This window comes from Nerophis ophidion, linkage group LG21 (genome assembly GCF_033978795.1).
Source record: "Nerophis ophidion isolate RoL-2023_Sa linkage group LG21, RoL_Noph_v1.0, whole genome shotgun sequence".
NCBI lineage: Eukaryota > Metazoa > Chordata > Actinopteri > Syngnathiformes > Syngnathidae > Nerophis > Nerophis ophidion.
Genome location: NC_084631.1, coordinates 15,871,554 through 15,890,311, shown reverse-complemented (window position 1 = coordinate 15,890,311; position 18,758 = coordinate 15,871,554). Strand labels below are relative to the sequence as shown.

General features: G+C 39.4%; 1 protein-coding gene and 1 non-coding gene across 5 annotated transcripts; one reads left to right on the top strand and one right to left on the bottom strand.

Annotated features, from left to right (window-relative positions):
• The first annotated feature begins 369 nt into the window (after window positions 1-369).
• Window positions 370-8,563, top strand: LOC133539820 (nucleoporin NUP42-like). Of its 4 annotated transcripts, none has more exons than XM_061882043.1 (10): window positions 370-721; window positions 2,215-2,305; window positions 2,414-2,526; window positions 3,921-3,991; window positions 4,063-4,167; window positions 4,275-4,369; window positions 4,458-4,516; window positions 4,595-4,663; window positions 5,527-5,605; window positions 7,973-8,563. In XM_061882043.1, exons 6-10 carry the CDS (start codon window positions 4,300-4,302, stop codon window positions 8,332-8,334), a joined length of 639 nt encoding a protein of 212 aa, XP_061738027.1. In that variant the 5' UTR covers window positions 370-721; window positions 2,215-2,305; window positions 2,414-2,526; window positions 3,921-3,991; window positions 4,063-4,167; window positions 4,275-4,299; the 3' UTR covers window positions 8,335-8,563. The 4 variants fall into 4 exon arrangements, with proteins under 4 accessions (XP_061738027.1, XP_061738029.1, XP_061738028.1 ...); XM_061882045.1 differs by having other exon boundaries at window positions 2,414-2,531; XM_061882044.1 differs by lacking the exon at window positions 2,215-2,305 and having other exon boundaries at window positions 2,414-2,531.
• A 9,495-nt stretch (window positions 8,564-18,058) lies between these two features.
• On the bottom strand, window positions 18,059-18,130 carry trnap-ugg (transfer RNA proline (anticodon UGG)). The gene has a single exon. It is a non-coding gene; the product is annotated as a tRNA-Pro (tRNA).
• Window positions 18,131-18,758: the final 628 nt, after the last annotated feature.

Genomic DNA, 18,758 nt, shown 5'->3' with positions numbered 1-18,758 from the left:
TGGAGATTACAACCCCCTGGCACTGTTTTGTTTTGTACTGTTTCTGTACTTGTTTTGATTATTATTATATATTTGCGTATATGTAAATGTTGAATATTAAAAATAAAGGTTTAAAAAAAAGAGCTTTAAGTGGCTGCTGTGCTTAACCAATCATGTGACAGTTTAATCAGAGGTCACTTCTATGTCACAAGAAGACACGAAAAAGGGGCGTGGCGAGCAGGGTTGCCAAATTGTGACCAATAGACCCTTCTACAGCAAACGTAAGTGCGCCAATTCAGGTACCGAAAGTGAAGCAACACTGCTTTTTACACTCAGACAAGGAAGTGTAGGCTTAAAAAATAGTTCAGAAAAATATCATGGATTGTCAGGTTGTTGGTTTATTTTCTGTTGAGATGGAAAAACATGGCAACGAAGGTAAGGAGAAGCTCAGCCATCGATGACGTCACAGCAGTGTCAAAATTGACAACGACGGAAGTGACGACACTTTAGCGCATGCGCGGTCTGATAGAGTTGACAGGTGGATAGTGGAGCAAGTAGGAGCGACAAGACAAGCTGACGGTTAAGTTTAAAGCCATAAAAAGAGAAATCATGACGGTCTGTAAGTATTTCATGCAAGGACGTTGTCAATATGGTGTTAAATGCTGGAACGAGCACCCGGTTGGAGGAGGAGGAAGAGGCTATAACCGCTCTACCTCTCAACAGCACTCCAGAGGAGATACAGGTAAGATATGTTATGTATATATAGTTGTATTTAAAACAAATAGTTGGGCGCTCTTAGGGTCAGTGTATAGTTTGGTAATTGATATTTTCGTTTAATGAATAGGAATTTTTAAGAAAGAAAAAAAACAATTGCTTTATTTCAATCTAATTTTGTAATATGTAAATGTTCAATTGAACAACGTAGCTTTCTTTTTGCTCGTGTCGAAAAACAACAAGTATATCCAAGGACTGATTGATTATCACTTTATAGTTTATATGGCAAAAATAAAAATCATCAGTTACTAAATTATTATAACGTAATTAACGGACGACTTTTTCAAATACGGGAACCGGAAGTTGCTGTTTAAATACACGACAGCTGATTGGCCTCTAGGGGGGAAGAAAACTGATGATCCGTTTGCGCATGCGCTGAAAGTCAGCAACTTCCGTTTTACAGGTTTAACTTTTTACAAGGGTTGGCAAATGTATCAACTAAACTCAAATAATCAACAACTACTCCTTGAAAATAATGATTTGTTATCCATCTAAATCGTACATTGCTAATTGCCTAAATATTAGGTAGAAAATGATTATGTCAGAAAATGGTTTAAGTACACTTTAAGCAGGATAGAATGCAGCTGAGATAGACTCCATCAATCCCCGCCTATGACCCCAAACGATTGATGGATGGAATGAATATGTGTCTCAACTGCATGTTAAGACCAAAGAAAATTTAATAAACTGGGTTTGCAATATTTTCCCTCAAAAAAGTCTAAAGAGCAATGTTTGATGTGAAGTAATTAGAGCCTTATTAATCATTCATAACATCATTGCTTTTGGTTCAGTATAGTTTTTTAAATATTGATAGTTTATTAAAAAAAATCTGTTTAAAGGTATTTTTTTTTACTTTCCATGCTTGAATCTCATGATCAACTTCCATGCTTGAATCTCATGTTCAACTTACATACGTATAAAAAAAAAATATATATATATATATATATATCTTTATTTTGCCCTTGTTGGGAAATCTGTCGCAGGCTGTAAAAAAAAGTTAGCTGCGGGCCGCAAATGGCTTTTGGGCCACACTTAGGATGCCTCTGCTCTAAAGTATTTGAATATATTCTTTAGTTTCAAAAATACATTACCACTGACAATCAATTTGGTTTTAAAACGACTAACCAGTTCAAAGGATTTAAACTTGTATTTCTCATTACTGTAGAATTGTTTATCATTGTTCTGTAAGTTGAAAATAATAAGTTTATCGTACATAAACAAACAAAACAATTGAATGGACTCATAAATGTAAACATAAATTGTACCTAAATAAATATAGAATATAAAAATAGGGTGCTTAAAAAAGAAACTGTGTCCAGAAGGTCTGCTGTGGAGAGGTCCAGTGTCTTCAGCGATGGTGGGGACGGGGGTCCAATGCATCTCTGATTTCACAGCGATCAAATGTATCACTGATTTATGTATCGTTTTATCCGCGCTTCTCTCGGATGATATCATTGACAGCTTCACCTGTTGGGACGTACACACAGAGTGGAAATCAAATGAAGGCCCGCCCTAGCAGGCCAGTTGCCACGCTAATGCGGGGAACGCCAAGGTTCGCTGTTTGCTCGCTCTGTCCACTGCCGTCACGTTATTCTCATGAGCAAATTGCAAAACACCTTGGCCTCACGGGCGTCTCTGACGGGCTTTTTACATTTTTCAGACGCCGCTGAAATGAGAATGGCCGGCGGCTTTTCTTCCGGCAGCTTCTTTGCCGGCGGAAGCGTCTTCATGGACTTTTGAGGCATGAAGGCTGGCGGATTTTCGGGGTGGCTGGTGAGGTATACACATATGAATCCAGTGTTGTTATTGTTATTCTTCCCAGCAGAGTGTTAGCAGGGCATTTGGTGTGGGCGGCATGCAGGATGTCTTATTTTGAAAGGAGCAACAAAGTCCTACATGACCAATGAAAGCCATGTTTAACACTCTGTCTGCTGCGTTTAAATGGGCGCTACACTTCATTTACGTTCCGTAACCTGTATAATAACCAATCCGTACCGCCATTGTTATTGTAAGAGCGAACACTGGCATATTTTTTTTGGCATAGTAACACATCGCGTTGTTCACAGAGACACTCACACTGCTACGGCATTAACAAGAGGCAAGCTAGCTTCTGCGTCAGCAGCTGAATTGCTTTTGAGTTTGTAATGCACAACACAATGTGATAGGACACATACAGGTTGTTTTTCTGATGATTTTCATATTGTTATATGACACCTAAAATTAAAAGTATTTTTTTTTTAATCTTGTTTTTTTTTATTCTCATTTTCATATATCAAATTTAATGACCGAAGACATGCTAACCAAGTAAAGTTAATTGTATTTTTCTAGCTGCCATTTCAGAATCAGCATTATTGGCCACAAGAAATTTGACTTAGTAGACTGCTCTCCGTGTTTAATGGAACAATTGGTATTACAAGTTAACGAAAATATAGTCAATGACTCAGATACTTAACATGTGAGAGGCTAATAATTAACAAAATAAGTTATCTTAAGGCACTCTACACATACAACAGGTCCAGAACTCGTCTCCTCGTACATAAAAAGAACCAACTAAAGCATTTAGGCTGCGTTCACACCGGGTTCAATGTCCAATTTACATTTTTTTGGTTCAAATCCAGTCTTTTTAGTGGCCGTTCACATTACAAAAAATTTGATTTTTAATGTGAATGCAAACTGACCCGCTTGCAGACATGACGTAGCGAGCACTTCAGTGTTTACAGAACTAAAATTGGCTTCAGCTCTAGTTGGTCTCAGTACTGGCACATTTGTGACAATTTCAAAGGTTTTTTGTGATCAAATTCAACGTCTTCTGAACCAAAATTATTGCGCATGTGAGAATAAGAAAGAAGAGAAGAAGTACTTATATAATTTGCTTCAATGTCTGCTTGAAGACCTGAGCGTGGGGGCGTTCACACTGAGGACACATCGCATTTATATCCACATACGAAAGAGGCCTGGGTCAAATATGAAGTATTTGGAATTGCACTGTTTACACTGACATTAAAAATTCTGATACAGGTCACATATGGGGAAAAAACTTGGAATTGACCTGCAGTGTGAACAAGACCAAGACGGAGGCGAGGGAAAACTCCCCTCAAACAGAACCCAGGCTGTCTAGACTGTTTTGATAAAAACGCTCCAATGTCACTTCTGTGTGTGTGTTTCAGGGCATAGAAACAAGGTTCCGGTGAATCCCTCTCACCAAAAAGGAGGACATAGCCAGCAAGTGTCCTCCCGTGTGAGTAATCAGTGTGGTGGGAGAGGACACGGCTTGAAGAGCTCCGAATTTAGCGTCTCTTCTCAAAACAGTGTTTCAACCGTGGGCATCAACCGCGGGGACGATGAACGGGGTGGAAGAGGAGGAAAAGGAGACAGAGGACCAGCACCGGGTGAAGAAGATGAAGAGCAAAAACTGTGAGTTGCCATTTTCCTTAACTATGAATCACGCAACAATGACGTAAAAGCAAAAATTGCCCTCTGATGTCGTCCCCTAAAAATGTTAACATCCTTGTCCTTCTCAGGGAGATCATTCAGACTCAGAGTGACATGATGGTTTGGGAGAACTCAGACCAGTCAAGCTTTTCATGTTCTAGCGGCTCCAAAGCACTGTTTTCTGGTCGGTATCAAACACACGTGACATTTGTTTTCCTAATACGCCAGCAGATAAACATGATGTCTCTCCCCCCTCACCCCCACCACTGTAGGGTTTGCAGACATATCTCCAGAAGAGCAGAGGTTTGAATATTACTCCACCAAGAGTTACGTAAGTGTAGTGTTGAAAGTTGGAATCTTGAATTGGTGTGAAAAGTGTTTAATGCTTGGTCCTGGTCTACTTTTTTAGCTCGATGGCATCAGCTGGCTGCTCATTCAGTGGGGAGACCGAATGAATCAATCTACTCGTGCAGCTTTGGTGAGGCACACACAGTCACTCATATTGAATATTTATACGAGGGCTGTTTTCTTCTTAACATTTTTATAATCAAATCTGTTAGAATTTGTCCATTGTCCACGGTCATGTGGGATGTTTTTATTTGTTTAAGAGGAACAAATCTAAGATATATAATAGTGTATACTGACTAGTCACTAGGTGTGACTAATGTCGCTAGGATGTTCTTTAGCACGTATATGTGAATATTCCGAAGTTAATAAAAGGTACATGTGAAAGGAATACTGTACTATATGAAAATGAACAATATAAATATCTAATTTGCAATTTTTTCCACCTCACATAAAGGCTTAACTACAGTGTGTGAAGTCCTCGGCTTTGACGCAGCACCTAGTGGACATCAAACTTGAGCAAATACAGGATGTAAAAGTATTAACAAAGTTTCCATACGTCAACCTGCAGAAGGATCATTACCTTTTTTAAGAGCAGAGTTAAGCCTATGGGTCTAAGCGGTAGATTCGATATAATAAGAGGTGGCCGAAACACGGCCAGCTGATTTTAGAGACGTGACGTCACACCATGAAGCAAGTGAAAACCGAGATTAAGATTTATCTCTTACTTTCTGAAAACTATTTGTCTGCATAGAAGAATATTGTTGTAATATTTAAAGAAGACATGATGAAAACAATCAATGTTTCCTCCCAACACACCTGCTGCATGCGAGGCACGCGCAGGAATGAACTTAGTTTAAAAGCAGACGATTCAACTGCAAGGTTAATTGTCAAATCAGATTACTCCCACTCGAATATTCAAATATTTGAAGACAGCCCTAATTAATACATGTATTTATTTTTGATGCAGTACCTAATTGTTGGATCATTTCACAGATTGCAGAACTAAGATATCCAGCGCCTCGGACCTCGTCAAGTGGCTTTGGCTCAGCACCTGCTGGATGTGGCAATAAAGGTAAGAGTTTACTTTTTTCTAAGAGTCAGTTTCAGAAATCTTGTGAATGCATTCTGCAGGGTTTCTGAGGTTCATTAAAAAGTAGACCTTGGCCAAATAAGTAAATTAATTGAACGATAAAATGAACTTTTTAGCATTTATAAATTCCGAGGTCTGTTTTTTCTTCGTTTCTGGCTTTCAAAATGGATACTAGCTGTCTCACTCTGTACATCGCTCTCAACACCTGAGCACGCTTATTTGAAAGGCAGAATGAATTTAGTGAACCGAGTAAGCTTTTTGTCAGTCATCAACAATCTTTGTGTCGGTGTGAGCAGGCGGAGCTGCTAGCTTACAGACAGAATACACGGACATTGTCTTGCCAGTGAGAAGCACTGCTAAGTAAGAACATTTAGGAGGAAAAAGATGATTGTAAGCCAAACATCTGTGTGTGGGAATATTTCATCTTCAAACTGCTTCAACACAGATGAATGAGCAAGTATGTCGTGATGGCATTGGAAATTAAAAAAAGACAACAAAAATGTGAGTGTGAATGTTGTCTGTCTATCTGTGATGGCCCTGCGATGAGGTAGCGACTCATCCAGGGTGTACCCCGCCTTCCGCCCGACTGTAGCTGAGATAGGCGCCAGCGACCCCAAAAGGGAATAAGCGGTAGAAAATGGATGGATGGACAACAAAAACACCCGATCCAGTTTTTTACCAATTGAGGAAAAACTTAATTTCAAGACGTTCAATATTGAAGTGCAATTTTTGATAACATTAATTAACAGTGTATTTTATTGTTTTGTTTATTTACTTATTTAAGATAATTGAGTTATTGGCCTTCCAATTAGACTAGTAGAAAAAAATACTACAGTATGAAAAATGTTTGTTGCATTTGAAAGGGTTACTTGCATTATCATCAATCAAATATTACTTTAGTGCTTAATTTGGCCACAGTTAATGTCAACTTTTCAACATATGTCAAATTCTTACAAATGTGTTGATACAAGTTTAAACTTTTGGCTAGATATAATAATTATCTGCAGTACAACATAGTTAACAGGCAAGGTAATATTTAGAGCCTTCACAGTCATAAAAAAAAGTTAACCACCACTAATAATATAAAGTGTAAACATCAACTTTGATTATGACAGTGCATTAAAGATGCTAAAACCAGTCCAAAGTAGGTCAATAAATGAGTGTAATATCTGTTATTGCATGTTAGAAAACATTCCTTGCATGAATTAATGATCGCGCAAATTCAACCATTTTCTTGGAAATACGCACAACCTCGCAACTTTGTCCAATGCCCAAAGCCTACCAGTACATTTTGGCAAATCATTTGTCATTTTCCGCAATTGAATTTGCCTCTGATCTGAAAGGCGCGCATCAATCATCAACTGTCTAATCAAAACTTGTTTTTTCTTGTGTAGACAAAGCAGGAAAAGCAACATGTAACAATATATAAACTATATATTGCTTAAACAGCAAAGTTTTTTTCTTCCTGTGTAGCTCAGACTTACTTCTGAGCACCGTCTTCAGCACAAAGCCTTCTGGATAACACACCACGAGATTACATGTATTAATATATTTATTTAACCTTTATTCATCCAGAATAAGTTAATTAAAATTACCATGGATATAGATCACTACCAACAGTTATCTAAAGCTCTCAAAGGGACACTTCACTTTTTTTTGGCATTTTACCTGTCGTACACAATCATTATGAGAGACATGAATACAGTTTTTTTTTTTTTCAGGGTATTAAAGATAAAAAACAGCTCATTGGAATCATTGTTGTAGCCTTCAAAGCCCTCTAAAACAACTTCAAAACACTCCAACATTTTAATAACCAACTGCAAGTAAATGTAGATAATGTAGTAACAGACACGTTCATAACAGTATGCAATATGTACAATGTTTACCATATTTTGTTCATGTTAATCATTGCCGCGCGTGCGTGGACCGATCGTGTCTTACAGTACCGATTGAGTGACACGGTTCCCTTTTTAAAATATTTAATAATATTCTAATTTCTAGCCAGCAAGAACGAGACCATTTTGACACGTTAGAATGCAAAAAACGTTTGTCTTCTTATCTTTCATGATCATAAACGATAGGCAAAATTCCCCCCAAAAAGTGCAGTTCTCCTTTAATGTGCCCAACATGTAAAAATTAACCAAAAAATCCTGCGGAATAAAAATATATTACATTCGTTTTAAAACTATAGGCCAATGATGCGAGCTAAAAAATGGCCCTGGTGCAGCTCTTAGTCAGATGTTTGGTGAGCTCATTGTCTGTGGATGTTATATTTTTCTAAACTTGGAGCTTTTTAGCGGTAGATGTGTAATGTACAAACATGTCATTCCTTATTTTGCTCTTCTTTAGGGTTTGAGGCCGAACCACCAGCCCAAGCAACTAATATCAGTTTAGCTTCTCCAGCGAGTGGATTAGGCTCTCCAGTGGCCCCGACATCTCCTCCAGGTTTCAGCGGCGCCATCCCAGCTGTGACACAACCGCCCTCCGGGTCTGACGCCACGCCGTCTACAAGTTCCGATGACCCTCCAGGTTCCCCTTCCCCCGCTCGTCTGGCGAAAAACTTGCGGCTCCATCTTCGGGGACAGGTTCCTCCTCCGCAGCCGAGACCAACAAAGCGATGGAGAAGTCCCGCGCACCTGCAGGAAATTTGCCAGGACAGGTGCGTGCGGTGGAAACCTCAGGCGGTCTTTACTCACTTGAGAGCGAGCTAACCCAGGAGGAGCTGGATCAGTTCAAAGCACAAATGTTCACTTTGGGTCTGATTCCTCTGAAGCTGCCTCCTGCTGCAATGCTTGCCATTTAATGCTTAAATGTATTTATTTATTTTTCATAAACAGTTTTTATTCATTCAAGTTGATGCACATATAGAAATATTTATAACAAACCCTTCACTCCCCACACTCCAAACAGTCCTTGGACAAATTAAATGCACATTAAAAAAATAAAAAGTGAATAAAAAAACTACATGAGTGTTCAAACTTCTTATAGACAATGCTGGCTAAGTACACTAAATGTACACACATTATTACACGTCTTGAAAGGACTAACTTGGTTACCAAACAGACAGAGTTGCTACTTAGTCATCAGGAAGTGGCTTCAGCTTATTGAAGTGGGAGATAAAAGGGCGCCACCATGAGTGGAACTTGTTTAAAGACCCTCTTAGATTGTATTTAATTTTTAAAGTTTTATGAAGAGCATAATATCCTTCAGCCAAAAACTATGAGGGGAGACTTGGGAGACTTCCATTCAAAAAGTATTCTTCTCCGAGCTTGGAGAGATGAGAATGCATACTTGATCATTTTGCGATATTGCCATATTTTTGCTGAAAGGATTTAGTAGAGAACATCCCCAATAAAGTTTGCAACTTTCGGTGCTAAGAGAAAAGCCCTGCCTCTGCCGGAAGTTGCAGACGATGACGTCACATGTTGATGGCTCCTCACATAGTCACATTGTTTTTAATGGGAGCCTCCAACAAAAAGTGCTATTCGGACGGAGAAAACGACAATTTCCCCATTAATTTGAGCGAGGATGAAAGATTCGTGTTTGAGGATATTGATAGCGACGGACTAGAAAAAAAAAACGTGATTGCATTGGGACGGATTCCGACGTTTTTGGACACATTTACTAGGATGATTCTGGGAAATCCCTTACCTTTCTATTGTGTTGCTAGTGTTTTAGTGAGTTTAACAGTACCTGATAGTCGGAGGGGTGTCTCCACGGGTGTCTTGAAGCCAATGTCTCAGGGGAGTCGACGGCAGCTATGGACGGCACAAGCTCAGCCTTTCTCCGGTAAGAAGCGACTTTTTAACCACAATTTTCTCACCGAAACCTGCTGGTTGACATTCTTTCGTGATTCATGTTCGCTTGACCGCGTTCTGATCCATAGAAAAGTTTCACCACCAGGAATTTTAAACAAGGAATCACCCTGTGTTTGTGTGGCTAAAGGCTAAAGTTTCCAAACTCCATCTTTCTACTTTGACTTCTCCAATATTAATTTGACAAATTGCAAAAGATTCAGCAACACAGATGTCCAAAATACTGTGTAATTATGGGGTTAAAGCAGACGACTTTTAGCTGTGTGTGTGTGTAGCACTCATACTTCCTAAAAACCCGTGACGTCTTGCGTACACGTCATCATTACACAACGTTTTCAAGACGAAACTCCCGGGAAATTTAAAATTGCAATTTAGTAAACTAAAAAGGCCATATTGGCATGTGTTGCAATGTTAATATTTCATCATTGATATATAAACTATCAGACTGCGTGGTGGGTAGTAGTGGGTTTTAGTAGGCCTTTAAACACCAGTCATGGAAAAATATACAGTATTTAGTCTCACAAATACCAGAATCAGCTTTGAAGGCCAAGTGATTGTGACCATGTATCACTTCCTTGCCTGTTGATGTAAAGTAACTACAGTACATTTGAAACAGAATGTAAAATTACCTTCATGAAGTTTGGGATTGTACATCAAAATGGACAAAAAGTATCTGCAGTCGTCGGCCATCAAAGAAGTGATGAGAGCAGAGTGTCTGTGGAATTGTGCAGGGCAGATGTGCACTTTATGACTTTAAATGCAGGTTAAAACATTAAAGTTTACATTGTGGTGGCATAACTGACACACTCACGGTGTGAACTTTGACCTTAGAAACACAATCATCATACAGTATGCTGTAATTACACTTAAATAGGGTTTTTTGCATTTACATACTAGTATTTTAATTTATTTTGTGACCTTAAATTAATCTTAAACAAAATTGCTGTGTTACCGCATTGCTCTTAGAAATATTGCAAATATTTAAATATTTTAAAATATTCACTGCATAAGAAATACTTTTTTAAAACCTTATTATTATAATTATGGCCTGAATGAAATATTTTTAAGCATAAAAATGGCTAAACGACAACTAGAAATATCAACACTACAGAAAAATTGGCAACTAAAAGGAGACCAAACTAGTCAGAACGCACTGTTAAGTATTGTGGCCACGATTGGCTCAGCCTTACAGTGTAAATGTGACTAAAGCGTGTTCATTTATGTCTTGAAGGGTTTCAAATGTTAAAAAATTTATTTAGAAGATCATAAAACAGCTTTTTATACTTGAGCTATGAACATATTTGATCTATAGTGAATGATTCCTATTTCCCACTTCACCGAAATTAAATTATTTCTTTAACCTTTTTATTGTGTATGAAATTCCGACTGTTACATTTCATTTGTGCTCAAATATTGTTTAGTTTTTTTAAGTTTTTGTATATTGTGCAAGCGAGTAATAACCTGTGATTGATGTCAGCGATACACAAGGGACGACGGTATTATTATTTGTAAATACAACAATGAATATGTATGCTTATATACTGTGTATTTATATATATATATATATCTATATATATATATATATATAGATATATATATATAGTGCTGTCTAATTATTATATATTTTTAAAATCTGAATAATCACATTTTACAATGTGTATTTATCATAATCAAGCACATAATACTCATTTCTATAATATATATTAACCTAAAAAAATATGCCAATTTATGAGCACTAATGCCATTTTATAATCAAAATATCATACAGGAAAATGTTTGAATTGCACTTCATTTATTTGTTCTAGACTTTTATCCAAACGACTGTCTGGGTTTAATTTGAAAACAATTTTAACCAGGGCTGTGAATCTTTGGGTGTCCTACGATTCGATTCAATCTCGATTCTTGGGGTCACGATTCGATAATATATCGATTTTTCGATTCGATTCTCGATTCAAAAACTATTTTTTTTTCCCGGATTTAAAAGGATTCTGTATTTATTTAATACATAGGATTTCAGCAGGATCTATCCTAGTCTGCTGACATGTAAGCAGAGTAGTAGATTTTTGTAAAAAAAGATTTTATAATTGTAAAGGACAGTGTTTTATCAACTGATTGCAATAATGTAAATTTGTTTTAATTATTAAACGTACCAAAAATATGACTTCTTTTATCTTAGTGAAAACATTGGACACAGTGTGTTGTCTGTCACGATCCGCGACTCGGATTGTTTATGGTTTTGCCTTTTGATATGTTTTTCATCATGTTTGTTTCTGGACTCTGCCGATCCTTGTTTGAGCACTTGTTCGTTTTAGTCACCATGGCAACTTATTGTGCTCCTCCTCACGGGCTCCTGTCACACACCTGTTTCTGATTATTATTTGTGTATTCAAGCCCACCTGATTCCTTAGTTCGTCCTCGGTCCATTGTTTGCTTTTGCGACAAAGTCACGTATGTATTCAGTCTTATGTTTTCCATGTGCTAAGATCCGCCTTAGCTTCGCGTGCGGTCGGCACGTCGCATTTTTGTACTTTCGTCTCCTGCTAAGTTTAGCGTTAGATTCCGTGCGTAGGCACGCGCTTTATTTTGTCCTTTTGTATCAGTGTTCTTTTGTTTTATTATATTAAAAATCAGTTTCTTACCTGCACTCCTGCCTGACTGGTCGTGTGCATCCACGAAGTGGCAACTCCGTGCAACAAGTGCGCCGAAAGCGTGCCATTGTCAAGCTTATGAGATGTATTGCAAGTGTAAGCCACTGTGACACTTTTTTTTTAATTTTTATAAATGTCTAATGATGTCAATGAGGGAATTTAAATCACTGCGATGCTGAAATTATAACTAATATTGATATTGTTTTTGATGATATTAATTTTTGTTTCCATTCTTTTGGTTTGTTCTGTGTCGTGTTTGTGTCTCCTCTCAAGTGCTCTGTTTATTGCAGTTCTGAGTGTTACTGGGTCAGGTTTGGTTTTGGAATTGGATTGCATTGTTATTGTATTGCTGTGTAGTGGTTTGTTGGATTAATAAAAAAAAAAAAAATTTAAAATAAAAAAAATCGATTTTTTAAAAATTGGAATCGATTCTGAATCGTACAACATAAACGATTCGATTCATATTTGAATCGATTTTTCCCCACATCCCTAATCTATCTATATATATATATATATATATATATACAGTGGGGCAAAAAAGTATTTAGTCAGCCACCGATTGTGCAAGTTCTCCCACTTAAAATGATCACAGAGGTCTGTAATTTTAATCATAGGTACACTTCAACTGTGAGCGACAGAATGTGAAAAAAAAAAATCCTAAAATGTACATTTTAAGATTTTTTTAAATAATTTATTTGTAAATTATGGTGGAAAATAAGTATTTGGTCAACCATTCAAAGCTCTCACTGATAGAAGGAGGTTTTGGCTCAAAATCTCACGATACATGGCCACATTCATTCTTTCCTTAACACGGATCAATCGTCCTGTCCCTTTAGCTGACAAACAGCCCCAAAGCATGATGTTTCCACCCCCATGCTTCACAGTAGGTGTGGTGTTCTTGGGATGCAACTCAGTATTCTTCTTCCACCAAACACAAGGAGTTGAGTTTATACCAAAAAGTTCTATTTTTGTTTCATCTGACCACATGACATTCTCCCAATCCTCTGCTGTATCATCAATGTGTCCATTTTTTACTACAGCGTGGCTTTGTAGTAAAAGAGTGCGGGTACTTTCCTGGCCCGCCTGCAGTCCAGACCTGTCTCCCATGGAAAATGTGTGGCGCATTATGAAGCGTAAAATACGACAACAAGACCGCAGACTGTTGAACAACTTAAGCTGTACATCAAGCTAGAATGGTAAAGAATTCCACTTTCAAAGCTTCAACAATTAGTTTCCTCAGTTCCCAAACGTTTATTGAGTGTTGTTAAAAGAAAAGGTGATGTAACACAGTGGTGAACATGCCCTTTCCTTGCCCTACTTTGGCACGTGTTGCAGCCATGAAATTCAAAGTTAATTATTATTTGCAAAAAAAAATTAAAGTTTATTGAGTTTGAACATCAAATATCTTGTCTTTGTAGTGCATTCAATTGAATATGGGTTGAAAAGGATTTGCAAATCATTGTATTCCGTTTATATTTATATCCAACACAATTTCCCAACTCATATGGAAACAGGGTTTGTATTTTATAAAAATCTCTACCGGTACCGTTCTTTCATCTGAATGCCACTGTACGGCGGTGAAGTGAAGTGAATTATATTTATATAGCACTTTTCTCTAGCGACTCAAAGCGCTTTACATTGTGAAACCCAATATCTAAGTTACATTTAAACCAGTGTGGGTGGCACTGGGAGCAGGTGGGTAAAGTGTCTTGCCCAAGGACACAACGGCAGTGACTAGGATGGCGGAATCGGGAATCGAACCTGCAACCCTCAACTTGCTGGCACGGCCGCTCTACCAACCGAGGCGCGTGATGTTGAGTGTGTCAGAACGCACACACAAAGTGCATACAAGCAATAACATCATGGAGAGGAGGAATGGCAAAAAATTACAATTTGGTGAAGTACAATATGGAGGTATTTGGGCTCAAAACTAACAATAAAGGTGACGCTAAACAAGGAGGCTGCAATTTCCACTTTAAAACACACCACGCCAAATGTGGCGATTAGTATTACCACCGTTGCTTACCACTTAGGTAAACATTTACATAATAAGCATTGTGATCTCCACAAGGAGTTATAAGGAAGGACAGGTAATAATGTTGTTACACCTGTCCTACTGTTCAGTATTGATGGGATCGGCAGTCCTTTTGACTGTACTGAATCACTAGAATCAATTCCTTAAATCGATTTGTTCAAAAGATTCGTTCACCGAATCACTTCTGCAGCAGCAGTTCTGTGTACAGGTCGGTGAAACATGAGTCAGTCAGTAACAGCTTCCCCAGCGGCAGATCTCGCTGTGTGTGAATCTGGCAAGATAATAACAATTTATTTTAAAATTTGCTACAAATATTATTTTCTTTTTTTTCCTTCTTCTTTTTTTTGTGTCCTCTCCATGAGGTGTCCATGACATTTTAAACTGGATCTGAAAACAAAATAATTAAAAAAAAAACGTTTTTTAAAGTGGTAGATATTACATACAAATTTACAAATGGTATTATTATTTTTACATTTTAACATTTAACTCGATGACAAAAGTTGAAATATGTTCTTAAATGTGTTTGAAATGCAATTATTTTCTACATTATTACATTACATGTATTTTAACAATTCATAGTGGATTTGACAAGATAGAAAACTATTTTTCTAAAACGTGTTACAAGTTTTCTTTTTTCACATTACATTTTATTATTTTAACATGTAATGTTTCTAACAAAACATACATGTATTAAAAATGTAATAAAAATCACTCTTCCTTTTATATCACATCCAATGTGGGTTATTTTTTTTTCAAACAATTATGGTCACTCTAAAAGGGTATATAATAAACACAATATGAAAAATAGAATAAAAAATGTGTGCAGGTCGGCGAATCATGAGTCAGTCAGTAACAGCTTCCCCAGCGACAGATGTCACTGTGTGTCAGTTCGCGAACAACACAAGCCCTCAGCACCCAATGAACGACGCGCGCAGTGACTGAATGAGATCCTCAATGTGACGTCATCCTCCGCGACACAGTCAGTTCTCTGCGTCAGTACGTTCGCGAACGTGATTCACAAGATTTACGTCGCGACACAGTCACTTCCCTGCGTCAGTACGTTCACGACCGTGATTCACGTCGCGACACAGTCAGTTCTCTGCGTCAGTACGTTTGCGAACGTTTGCGAACGTTATTCACGTGATTCACGTCGGGTAACAGTCAGTTCTCTGAGTCAGTACGTTCGCGAACGTGATTCACGTCGCGACACAGTCAGTTCTCTGTGTCAGTACGTTCGCGAACGTGATTCACAAGATTTACGTCGCGACACAGTCACTTCCCTGCGTCAGTACGTTCACGACCGTGATTCACGTCGCGACACAGTCAGTTCTCTGCGTCAGTACGTTTGCGAACGTTTGCGAACGTTATTCACGTGATTCACGTCGGGTAACAGTCAGTTCTCTGAGTCAGTACGTTCGCGAACGTGATTCACGTCGCGACACAGTCAGTTCTCTGTGTCAGTACGTTCGCGAACGTGATTCACGTGATTTACGTCGCGACACAGTCACTTCCCTGCGTCAGTACGTTCACGAACGTGATTCACGTCGCGACACAGTCAGTTCTCTGCGTCAGTACGTTTGCGAACGTTATTCACGTGATTCACGTGATTCACGTCGGGACACAGTCAGTTCTCTGAGTCAGTACGTTCGCGAACGTTATTCATGTGATTCACGTCGCGACACAGTCATTTCTCTGCGTCAGTACGTTCGCGAACGTGATTCACGAGATTTACGTCGCGACACAGTCAGTTCCCTGCGTCAGTACGTTTGCGAACGTGATTCACAAGATTCACGTCGCGACACAGTCATTTCTCTGCGTCAGTACGTTCGCGAACGTGATTCACGTGATTCACGTCGCGACACAGTCAGTTCTCTGCATCAGTACGTTCACGAACGTGATTCACGTCGCGACACAGTCAGTTCTCTGCGTCAGTACGTTTGCGAACGTTTGCGAACGTTATTCACGTGATTCACGTCGGGACACAGTCAGTTCTCTGAGTCAGTACGTTCGCGAACGTGATTCACGTCGCGACACAGTCATTTCTCTGCGTCAGTACGTTCGCGAACGCGATTCACGTCGCGACACAGTCATTTCTCTGCGTCAGTACGTTCGCGAACGTGATTCACGAGATTTACGTCGCGACACAGTCAGTTCCCTGCGTCAGTATGTTCGTGAACGTGATTCACGTCGCGACACAGTCATTTCTCTGTGTCAGTACGTTCGCGAACGTGATTCACGTGATTCACGTCGCGACACAGTCAGTTCTCTGCGTCAGTACGTTTGCGAACGTGATTCACGAGATTTACGTCGCGACACAGTCAGTTCCCTGCGTCAGTACGTTCGCGAACGTGATTCACAAGATTCACGTCGCGACACAGTCATTTCTCTGCGTCAGTACGTTCGCGAACGTGATTTACGTCGCGACACAGTCAGTTCTCTGCGTCAGTACGTTCGCGAACGTGATTCACAAGATTTACGTCGCGACACAGTCAGTTCCCTGCGTCAGTACGTTCGCGAACGTGATTCACAAGATTCACGTCGCGACACAGTCAGTTCTCTGCGTCAGTACGTTCGCGAACGTGATTCACGTGATTCACGTCGCGACACAGTCAGTTCTCTGCGTCAGTACGTTTGCGAACGTGATTCACGAGATTTACGTCGCGACACAGTCAGTTCCCTTCGTCAATACGTTCGCGAACGTGATTCACAAGATTCACGTCGCGACACAGTCATTTCTCTGCGTCAGTACGTTCGCGAACGTGATTCACGTCGCGACACAGTCAGTTCTCTGCGTCAGTACGTTCGCGAACGTGATTCACAAGATTTACGTCGCGACACAGTCAGTTCCCTGCGTCAGTACGTTCGCGAACGTGATTCACAAGATTCACGTCGCGACACAGTCAGTTCTCTGCGTCAGTACGTTCGCGAACGTGATTCACGAGATTTACGTCGCGACACAGTCAGTTCCCTGCGTCAGTACGTTCGCGAACGTGATTCACAAGATTCACGTCGCGACACAGTCAGTTCTCTGCGTCAGTACGTTCGCGAACGTGATTCACGAGATTTACGTCGCGACACAGTCAGTTCTCTGTGTCAGTACGTTCGCGAACGTGATTCACAAGATTCACGTCGCGACACAGTCAGTTCTCTGTGTCAGTACGTTCGCGAACGTGATTCACAAGATTTACGTCGCGACACAGTCATTTCCCTGCGTCAGTAGGTTCGCGAACGTCATTCACGTGATTCGCGCCAGTTCGAACCGGCTGAGCCAGAAGGCAAAGCTTTTGGTCTACCGAGCTACAGTATCTACACACCTATGGTCATGAAGTGTGGGTCATGACCGAAAGAATAATATCGCGGATACAAGCGGCTGAAATGACTTTCCTCAGAAGGGTGGCTGGCATCTCCCTAAGAGATAGGGTGAGAAGTTCAGTCACCCGAGAGAGACTCGGAGTCCAGTCGCTGCTCCTTCGCTTGGAAAGGAGCCAGTTTAGGTGGTTCGGCCATCTTGTGCGGATGCCTCGCGAGGGTCTCTTAGGGAGGTCCTCGTTGCCAAGGACCAGACGGGGGGATTGCATCTCCTCTTTGGCCTGGGAACTCTTTGGGCTCCCCCAGGAGGAAGTTGCTAATATTGCTCTGGAGAGGGAAGTCTGGATAGACCAACAAGCCCCGAAAAATCACATTCCAAAAAAAAAATCTCATGAATTGTGAGATGTTAACAGAGAACATAATCTAGGTTAGTATATTGCACTTTTACCACTAGTTTAAAGGTATGGCTATTTTCAAGCAAAAAAGAACTAAGGGTTACAAGCTCTGTCCTAAAACATTTAGAGCTCGTAAACTGAGGTAACACTGTATTTGATTTTATAAATGTTCATTGATCTCTTGAGTGTGTGCAGTTTAATAAATTGATCTAAGAGGTTTAAATCAATTTTAAGGGCTTGTCCAGGAATTGAACCCAGGACCTCTCGCACCCAAAGCGAGAATCATACCACTAGACCAACAAGCCCGACAATACCTATTACCAAATTTCCAAAAAATTGATTATTTATTTGCGGAGACACTCTGTAACTCCACTTTCATTAGCACACATTTTGATTCACTACATTTTCATGAATTATGATATTATAACAAGGACTACAATCTAAAACTGGGTTAATATATTGCACTTTTACCACTAATTTAAAGGTATGGCTATTTTCATGCAAAAATAAACTAAGGGTTACAAGCTCGGTCCTAAAACAGTTAGAGCTCGTAAATTGAGGTACCACTGTTCTTTATTTTATACATTTTCATTGATCCCTTGAGTGTGTGCAGTTTGGAAAATTGAGCACAGAGTTTGAAATGACCATTAAGGTGTTGTCCTGGAATTGAACCATGAACCTCTCACACCCAGAGCAAGAATCATACGTCTATATCAAATTTTCAAAAACGTAGTCATTTCATTTGGGGAGACAATCTGTAACTGCACTTTTATTAACACATTTTGATTCACTACAATTTTCACGCATAAATGAACAAGAGCTTTTTCAGGATTTGAACCCTGGACACAAAACAAAAAATATAAGATTCGACCAAAAAGCTTTGTGTTGTGATTTTGTAAGAATCTCAATAAATGTGATATTTTTATAGGGGAC

Coding starts and splice junctions, on each gene's coding strand:
- LOC133539820 (XM_061882044.1), top strand. CDS start 4,300: ATGATGGTTTGGGAGAACTCAGACCAGTCAAGCTTTTCATGTTCTAGC. Junction 4,517..4,594: donor ATTACTCCACCAAGAGTTAC/GTAAGTGTAGTG, acceptor CTACTTTTTTAG/CTCGATGGCATCAGCTGGCT. Junction 4,664..5,526: donor AATCTACTCGTGCAGCTTTG/GTGAGGCACACA, acceptor ATCATTTCACAG/ATTGCAGAACTAAGATATCC.